This window comes from Camellia sinensis, chromosome 13 (genome assembly GCF_055761805.1).
Source record: "Camellia sinensis isolate YWXY chromosome 13, ASM5576180v1, whole genome shotgun sequence".
In the NCBI taxonomy this organism is placed as follows: domain Eukaryota; kingdom Viridiplantae; phylum Streptophyta; class Magnoliopsida; order Ericales; family Theaceae; genus Camellia; species Camellia sinensis.
Window position 1 is genome coordinate 68,781,803 of NC_138973.1, and position 9,898 is coordinate 68,791,700.

General features: G+C 31.8%; 1 protein-coding gene and 1 pseudogene across 2 annotated transcripts; both read right to left on the reverse strand.

Moving 5' to 3' along the window:
* On the reverse strand, positions 1–365 carry LOC145805466 (uncharacterized; annotated as a pseudogene).
* A 5,322-nt stretch (positions 366–5,687) lies between these two features.
* LOC114281580 (uncharacterized) lies at positions 5,688–9,494 on the reverse strand. Of its 2 annotated transcripts, none has more exons than XM_082902435.1 (6): positions 9,093–9,494; positions 8,265–8,498; positions 7,030–7,122; positions 6,850–6,954; positions 6,372–6,748; positions 5,688–5,913 (listed from the first exon to the last, which is right to left on the reverse strand). In XM_082902435.1, coding segments are annotated over exons 2-6 (741 nt in total). In that variant the 5' UTR covers positions 8,430–8,498; positions 9,093–9,494; the 3' UTR covers positions 5,688–5,912. The 2 variants fall into 2 exon arrangements, with proteins under 2 accessions (XP_082758561.1, XP_082758560.1); XM_082902434.1 differs by having other exon boundaries at positions 8,265–8,509; positions 9,093–9,231.
* Positions 9,495–9,898: the final 404 nt, after the last annotated feature.

Consider the following 9,898-nt stretch of genomic DNA (forward strand, 5'->3'; position numbering starts at 1 on the left):
TCAACGAGCAGCGTTAGGGCATTCTCGGGCAAAATGCCCAGACTCACCACAGTTGTAGCAACCACCACCTTCGCCACCGTCGCTTTTGTCGCCGCCGTTGTACCTCCGCCGCGAGTGTTTCCCTAAACCGGCCCCTCATTGGGTCAAGTCACATCAACGGCTTTGGTTCGTCCATCGCCGCCTGATTTGATCACGAATTTGATAGTTTCACCATCTCTGAGGCTTCAAAAACCCTCAGATCGAATCGAAGATTGATGAGCGAAGAGATCTTCGCCACCATCGTCAGGAGTGATGAACTCAAATCCCTTCTGATCGTTGAACCACTTCACCACACCGGTCCTCCTGCTGCTGTCACCGTCCGCCATTGGATCAAAATCCAACGGTTCTCAGAAACCCCAAAAAGAGAGAAGATCCAACCCCAACCCTCCTCAGTGATGAGAGAGCAAACCCTAATCTCTCTCTAGAAATTTTATTTTCTCTCTCTAATGTGTTAATGTTGATGTATTGTCCATTGCTGTATGTTTTGTGTTTGTTTAAACAATTTTCCTAAATTACATGGTTGTCACAACTGGTTTGGCCTCAGGACACCAATCACAACGACTGTGGGGGTTGATTCCTGCCCATAGAATGGAAGGTGGACAGTTTCCAAGCAACGTCGGCGACTGATGGTTTTCCGAAACTTCTACCACATCACAAGCTTAATCAAACGGTGTGGACTACGTATGTCGTATCATCAGCTTCGGATATGGAGTGGGTTGACTCGACGGAAGTACCGTCAAAAAACATTCTGGGCTGGAAATTGGGTTTCAGTGTGGTGACGTGGGTATACCAATCTAACGTACCAAAGCAGTTGATGTGGTCTACCAAAGTGTGGTGATGTGACATCAACTTCTGTTTCATCAACTTGATGTGGTCCACCAAAGTGTGGTTTTTGCAAAATGATAGGTTGTGTTCAAATGTGGGCTTCAAAAAAATGATATGGGCCACCAGCGTGTGAGTCATAAATAACGTGAATTCTCCTACATACACTACTAAACTCAAAAAGAACTATAGTAAGTTTTTTTCCAAACGTTACATACACCCACATCATTTAAACATAATATCACTAAACCAAAAACAGTTCGTTCATGGGCAAAACTGTCCACCCCCAAATAATGGGACCCTTGGGTGTACAAAATTAAATATGGGATTGATTAAATTACAATTCCACCTTTTAGGATTTATGGGTCAATTCCTCATAAAATAATTTGATTTCAAATTTTTTTTTCCAAACGTTATAGTGTTTTAGTTTTGGGAGAGGTTCTCCTCTTGTTCGCAATTAAATTGGAGGTTGTTGTGTGCGTGTGGTTGTGGTAAATCTTACTCAAAGTATATTTTAATAATTTAAACTGTTTGATTTGAAAAGTCTATAAAATAAATGACCCTTACAAAAAATTCATGTGGATCACACATTAATAATCATTTAATCAGATTATATTTGTGTCAATAACAAATATGATTTTAAAAAGGATAGTGCTATATAAATATAATTTGTATATAAAAAATTCATAAATGATGTCTTATTTATAGTCATTCATACGGAATTAAAATATTTATCACTTAGTATGATTTTAAAAAGGATAGTGCTATATAAATATAATTCGTATAAAAAAAATTCATAAATGATATGTCTTATTTATAGTCATTCATTCATAATTAAAATATTTATCACTTTAATTCATAAATACAAAAAATATATATATGGTTTTTCATAATTAAAATATGTCCTAAATTTTTTATAAAAATTATATATATGATTTTTCTTAAAATAATAAACATCTCTTCGCTTTGAGATTTTCATGAGAAGCGAAGGACAGAAGCCGCAACTCAGATGTTACTGTCATTGGCATTTTCCTCTCAGGAAATTTATTCGATAATTTTCGAATATCACATGATTATAATCTTTCACTAATTATTATTTATTATGTCATTTTATATATTTCAATCACTTGATATAAAATTAAGAAAAATTATTTATAAGTCCTATTAGGAAAATTTATACTACATATGGTCCTACTAAAAAACTTATGTTTCCATAAGTCCTGTGTAAAGTTTGTTGACACATTTACCCTCAATATTAATTGTTAATATCATAAATAATAGTAAAATCATATATAGAAATTGAATGTTACCATAGATTAAGTTTGCGAAACGTAACGTGACACGTACATAAACATAACGTAACGTGACCATATCAAATGGGACATTACATAAACGTAACGTGACGTGACACCTACATAAATGTAACGTAACGTGACACCTATATAAACGTAACGTAACGTGACGTGACACCTACATAAACGTAACGTAACGTGACACCTATATAAACGTAACGTAACGTGTCACGTTATGTTTCTCAAACTTACTAGGTTTTTTATTTTTTTAATTGAATGTGAAAATGTTACTTTCTATGGTAACATTCAATTTTCTATATATGGTTTTGCCATTATAGTGTATAATAATATATTAATACCATTTATTTACAACTCATAGGATCTTGTGGAATATATTCCTATCTAAATAGGACTTGAGACTCTATAAAGAATTACACATGACTTAACATAGCATAAGTGTTCGAAATAGAACTTATAAATAAGTCTCCCATAAAATTATAAAATTTTATTTTTTTTCATCAATTACACTATCATAAAATATCACTATCATAAAATATCACGTAATCGTATTCTTAGACCATTGAATAATCACCCTTCTTCCATGCCATGTGCTCTAAATTTATGACACGTAACTTCAATTACTTGACCATTCAAAATCCTTCTCGCATATTAGATTATTCCACACTCTTCGACGGTCCTGATTGATTCATGTAAGTCCTGTTAAGACTTGTTTGAGTCTATCAAAAACTAATTTCCGATATACCAAAAAATAAACAAACTATAGACAAAAAGTCTATTTAAAGAAATAGACTTACCAGTTAAACTTATGGTCATTCTAGAATAAACACTTAAAAAAATATATACCATACCAGGCTATTTGATTAGCATAATTAATAGTGAGGGATTAATAATTTATAAAATTAGTGTATGGTTAATTATTCAACTCGATAATTTTTTTTGTTCGCATTTATTTTGCAAACTATTTGACATAAACTAAATAAGTGCACACATCATCTTCTTTACTTTTTTACACATCTTTTTGTAAAAAGTTAAAAAGTATATTTATTTAAATCATCCCAAATAAAAAATTATATGTATGTTTTGCGTTAACGGCCATAAGATTAAAAAATTCCTCAATTTAAGTGTTAAACTAAAAATAGATTATTCAATATGTATAAGATCAAATCTAGAATTTATTCTTTTAAATTATATATTTCAATTTTTATATTGTTATGGTGATGATAATTGTGGTGGTGGTGGTGGTGGTAGTAGTAGTGGTAGTGGTGGTGGTGGCGGCGGTGGTGGCATCACTACAACAAATGGCACTTTTGACAACTAAATTTTTAGTCGTCAAAAGTCAAGTTTTAGTCGCCGAAGGTTTTTAGCAACTAAAAGTTTTAGTCGCTAGGTTAGTCGTTGGAGAATTGTCGGAAAAGGTAATTGGCGACTAAAACAAGTTTGGTTGCCAAAAGTATTTGATTGCCAACTATATTTTTAGTCGCCGAAAGCATTATAGTAAAATTAAATATAACATTTTCAGCGACTGTAACTTGTTGTCACGAAAAATTTCAATTATTTATAACGAATAAAATTTTACTTGCCAAAAATATTTTGTTGTTCATCTTATTTTTTTTAGCTACTAAATATTTTAGTCACCTAAAATTTGATTTTTTTTTTTTAGCTACTAAACTTTTAGTCACCTAAAGTCTGACTTGTTTTTGCCTTAGTCGCCAAATATTTTTGTTGTTTTTTTGCCTTTTTTAGCTACTAAACATTTTAGTCACTAAACATTTTAGTCGCCTAAAATCTGATTGTATATTGGCGACTAAAAATATGATTGTATAGTGGCTACTAAACTTTTAGTCGCCAATTTTTTTTTTTTATTATTTTCTTTTTTTAGCTAGTAACTATTTACTCACTAAAATATATATTCCATTTTTGCCTACAAATTATTTGGTCGCCAAAAACATGATTTTATGTTTTTTCTCAAAATTCTAATTTGTCCACAACCTATATGTATTCCGTGCAACCTGTACTATGTATATGAATAAAATAATATATATATATATATATATATAATATCAATCATCCCACAATCTGTATCCATTTCACTTCCAACCATCCAAAAAGAAATAACATTAAATGTTAAATTCCATACAAACCAACTATAGTTTAAACTAAAATAATAATTTCATACAAAACATAGAATCATACAAAAATCAGGCACTCCATATACAAAAAAATGTTGTTCAAATTGTGAAATTAATTAAATAAATTTATGAAGAAATCAAAATTATATACCAAAACATATACTGATAATTACAACTAAATTTCACTACAACAAATTTGGGATTTAAAGACGAAACAAATTTGTCCCAAAATGTATATATTTTGTCACCCAAACTAATTACGACGAACATTTTTTGTCACCCGTTTTGTCGCCAAAGGGTCGTCGCTAAAGGGTCTTAGAGACGAAAAAAAAAATTCGTCATTGAAAATGATAAATTTGTGACGAATTTTTTTGTCTCCAATACACTCTGTTGGGAACATACTTGTAAGTAATTAGCGACAAAATATATTGTCATTAAAGGAGAAATTAGAGACAAAAGTATTTTGTCATAAATATAAGAAATAGAGACGAAATAATTTTGTCACGTTTAATATAAACGAAGACGAAAAATTTTTGTCAAAGAAGCTACCAATAGAGACAAAAACAAATTCATCATTAAAAATGATAAATTTGTGACGAATTTTTTTTCTCTCCAATACTCTATTGGGAACATACTTGTAAGTAATTAGCGACAAAATATTCTGTCATTAAAGAAACAAATTAGAGACAAAAGTATTTTTTCATAAATATAAGAAATAGAGACGAAATAATTTTGTCACGTTTAATATAAATGAAGACAAAAAAATTTTGTCAGAGAAGCTACCAATAGAGACAAAAACAAATTCACCATTAAAAATGATAAATTTGTGACGAATTTTTTTGTCTCCGATACACTCTGTTGGGAACATACTTGTAAGTAATTAACGACAAAATATTTTATCATTAAAGGAGAAATTAGAAACAAAAGTATTTTGTCATAAATATAAAAAATGGAGACAATAATTTTGTCACGTTTAATATAAACGAAGACGAATTTTTTTTCTTCAAAGAAGCTACCAATAGAGATAAAAACAAATTCATCATTAAAAATGATGAAATAATGTCAAAAAAAATTCGTCACACATGAGGGTAATAGTGACAAAATGTGACAATATTTTTTGTCATGACAAATTTATTTAGCAACGAAATAAAGAATTCATGACAAAATTAATCATCCACCTAAGCCGAATAAGAGACAAAAAAAACCTTATTTAGGGATGGAAAATTTTGTCAGTAATTCCATAATAGTTTTTTCAACATTATATACCTATTTTATCAAAATCTAAATTTTAGTTCAACAAATATAACCCTATTCATGTTGAAACCTGTTGAATATAACAATTCCATCACAACTTAACGTAACCTGTTATCAACACATTTACGAATTAACAAAATGAAAATATCCATTCATCATTACAAATAATTTCATCCTAATACAATAAACTAGTGAAATATCCACAAAATATCCAAAAGTTATAACTGGTTCAATTCCACCAAAAATCCAACAATAACTAGTGCAACTCCAAAAAGTGTGTATCCTTATCAAACAAAAATGAACATTCAAGCAAATTACATCATTGTTGCACGTCAAAAATGCCACCCCAATCCAATCTGTAAAAAAATAAATTAAAAGTTTTAGTAATTAATCAATTATACAAAAGATTAAAAACATTAGTAACTCATCAATTTACAATTAGATCAATTATACAATTTATCCCTATAACAGACTTTTTTTGAGATTATGAGAACAAAAAATTAATTTTAAGACTAATTCACAAATTGTGCATCCCATTAATGTGCCGTAAGTTCATACAACTTATATTGGTCCCTCCTAAGGTGTTTCTATTGGTTCATGTATAAATCTATAGTTGTGTGATAATTTAGCATTTCGACGGCCTTTTTTGAAGCTTTAAGTATAGAGAAAAAAATATTTTTTAAATTAATTCACAATTTATACATCCCGTGCACCTGTACAAATTGGATGTCATATGCATGTTTCCACTACTTCCTAACTCTTCAAACATGTGTTCTTTTGTAAAATTTGTTATATTGAAGTTAATATACTTTACCAAGAAGTATGCCCACTTGTGGATGAGCCCCTTCCACTTCCAAAGTGTCCAGTGAATCCTTTGGTCCTCAAAAAGTTGACAACATCAGCCATTATCTCCCCTCGCTTCTTCTTACCCTCTTCAAGATCTTCTATTTTATTGTTCTGCATTTGTATTTGTTTCTTCTGTGTCTCTATTTGCATCTCAAGGCGCTTCACATAATTATTTGTTTCAACATATATGATAGTGGTCCTCCTAATAGAGAATGAAGGTCTCATGCCAAGTCCCTTCACATAGCCAGACCTTGGCTTTAGAACTTTGATTGATAGCTCTTCTGCAGTCAGAGGGGTTGATCCCAGCTGTGAGAGGTGATCAGCCTGTGTCTTTATCATATTTTCCTATTAAATATAAAAAATTAAATAATTATTAGAAAATTAAATAAGATTATAACAAATAGTATTCTAAAATTTTGTTAATAAAAATTGCAATATATACTCACATAATTACACTGAGCTTGAGATGAGATCCACTCATGTGTTTTCTCATTACAGTGAGTTTCCTTGTACAACTCTGCTAGATCAGGTAGCGTCTTCTTTTCTCGTGCCTAATTCGATAGACCAAATATTCAATAAATAAAGCTAAGAATCTAATATAATTCTGAAAGTGCAAGGATACGTACCAGTTTTTCTACTCTAACAGGGATTGACCTAGAACCACACCTATGTTTTGTATACATCCTTTCTCTATTCGCGATGTTGGCCTTTGATTGTTCCTATACGAAAGAATGACCAATGTAACAATGAAATGTATCATTAGTAAGACAAATATGTTGGCTTTTGATTGAGACTGTTTAGGAAGTAAAAGAAACATATGGTACGCACCCTTCAAAAAATAACACAAAATATAGTTAAAATAATGTTATAATTAATATCGTAATGATTCATAACTAACAATACCATAAATCAAAACCAAAATCCACCAATATTAGAAGCATATGGTACGCACCCTTGAAATTTTCCTATGCTTTATTATGGAACAAGGGACCACTTGCCCATATGGGAGGCATTTAAAAAAGAGAACTCCAATTCTTTAATCCTTGAGACTGTTTAGGAAGTAAAAGAACTTTTCACAAAGATTCAAAACTGATCTTGATCTTTTCAAGATAACTAAAATAATATAATAACCGTTTTAACAAAACTAAGAACAAAAATAAAATAATGATGAGATTTGCTACAATTGAATACCCCAAAAGCATACCAAAAATATAAAAAATATGGTACAGAGGACAACTCCAAAAGACACTTTTGTTTATGGAGTCTTGTTGATAGGAATCTCTGTGGGCTCTCTCCTCATGCCTCCCCATTTTCGAAAGCATCCTATAGTAACAGAACTTTCACATTCACAAGTTTCATTATCACCATCTTCACCACCACTCTAGGAAAATTAGCTGGACTTCCCATTTTGCTGGATGTCAAGTCCTTATCTCTCTCAATAATTGAGTGTACTCATACAAATACACAGCACCTTTGGCCGCATGGCCAAACCATACCCATATACATATATGTACATTTTGTAGTTTGGATTGGTTCATACCAAGCCCCCAAGCTTATTCAGGAGCTAAGCTAAGTTGTGAATCGATGGGGCACTCGAGGCGTAGGTAGAACCACATCGCGACCAGTTTCTATCAAGTTGAGACGATTTGGTATTGTTTTATCAAACAGCCTGTTGTCAGGATTTTCAGCATAGCACGCATAGTAACAGCTCACACAAGCATGAGGCAGTGCCATGGCAATCCTGGTCTGCCATGTTTAAAAAAAAAAAAATATCAAACACGTTAATCCAAGTTGATCACATGATGACTTAAAATGTACAATTGAACAATCAACTATGCTAGTAGTACTGTTATGTTACTACCATTAGGTAGCCGATGAAGAAGGCTAGAAGGGAGATGGTGGCTGTGAAACCCTGGTGGACTCTAGCAGTCCAAGCAGCTACAACAATAACACAGATTGAGCCGCTGCAAACTCCTGTGAAGAAGCAGATTGAGCTGGTCATGTCCGAGTCAACAATGGTTTCCATTTTTCGCTCCTGAAATAGCTTCCAAGTATCTTGTGATGCTTGCACAAACCCTTTTCCGTATTCCGCTATCTGCAACATTCCTTTGAATGAACATCTTAGAAAGCCTAATTGTTATAGTATAGTGACCAATTCCATTAAATAAATAAATAAAATTAAAGAAACAAAGATGAATCTAATTTGGAACTTTTTATCACTATGAATGAGCAATAAAAGATGCATTTATAAACTTCTTGAATAACCCATTAAAGATGAGATTATATCTAAAATAACCAGTGAAATGGTTTCTTAATGAATTAGGTTAAGTTGTCTAGCAAGGGGAATTGCAAACTTACAACAAAAGAAATCAATAGATTTTTGTAACAAACATGGCCGCATCAAAATTAATTATATTCAAAGAAAAGACATCACCATCACAGAATCATCTAATGCTTCTTTTTTGTTATAATAAATTATTTTTACTTATGCCAAGAATTTATACTAAAAAAGAGACTTGGTAAATTGACATTATTAAGTTCCATTTAAACACTCAGAACAAGCATCCAAGTTAAACACTAAACTCCAAATTGAAAAGCCCCAAATTTTGAAATTGAAAAACCCTAAACCCCAATTTTCAAATTGAAAAGCCTCAAATCAAAATTCAAAACCTAGTATCTGAACATGCACCTGAAATTGGGCGGTGGGAGGGAAGGTGCGAGAGCTCTGGCCGGAGGGAGAGGTGAGACGGCTCTGTTTGCTTCGTTCACGGGTCTTCGTTGATCGGAAGGAGAAGGGAAGACCGGAGGGAGAAGCGAAGACGAACGGGGCTACAAAGGAGGTAGCTCCGAAGAACTGCTCGAGTGAAGCAATGGCCGTCACGAGCGAAACAATGGCTGTTGCTCATCTCTCTTCATGGTCTCTCTTCCCTCTTTCTCTTCTTCGTCTTCTCTCTCTCACACGTCTCCTGATAGTTTTTCTTTATTTTTCCCTTTTCTTTTATTTTGTGTTTTGTGTTTTTTTTTTTTTTTTTTTTGGGACTCCAGGGAGTTTAGACAAAATTTTGGGGGGAAATTTTTGAAGGCTTGTTTCATAGTGAAATTTGAATTTGGGACAAAATTTTGAAGTAAAAATTGATTTTAATTTATATTTTTTTAAGTTTTATTATTTATGTTTGTAATTTTATCTTTATTAAATTTTAATTAATATTTTGAATGAAAAAATAAATTTAAGAAATTTTATGATTTTAATCAATAAATAATAATTCTATTACAAAATAATTACTATTATGTTCTTAATAATTTATGATACACAACCGAAGAGAAGAGATGAGATGACTTGGTAACCCTAGCAATTGATTCAGCCTTCATCATTATCAGAGAGAGAGAGAGAGAGATTGAAACTCTTGTGATGTTCCATTCTGATTAGAGGAAGGCAAAATAGTTATTTTGGGAGAAAAAAAATTGCCCCAAATTTCATTTTGGGGGTTTTTTTTT

Bases quoted from the DNA above. Each gene is read 5' to 3' on its own strand.
- LOC114281580 (XM_082902434.1), bottom strand. From the start codon at position 8,507: ATGTTGCAGATAGCGGAATACGGAAAAGGGTTTGTGCAAGCATCACAA. The intron at 7,123-8,264 runs GTAGTAACATAA...TCTTTCGTATAG, and splicing joins TCTTCATCGGCTACCTAATG to GAACAATCAAAGGCCAACAT. The intron at 6,955-7,029 runs GTACGTATCCTT...CTATCGAATTAG, and splicing joins CTGTTAGAGTAGAAAAACTG to GCACGAGAAAAGAAGACGCT.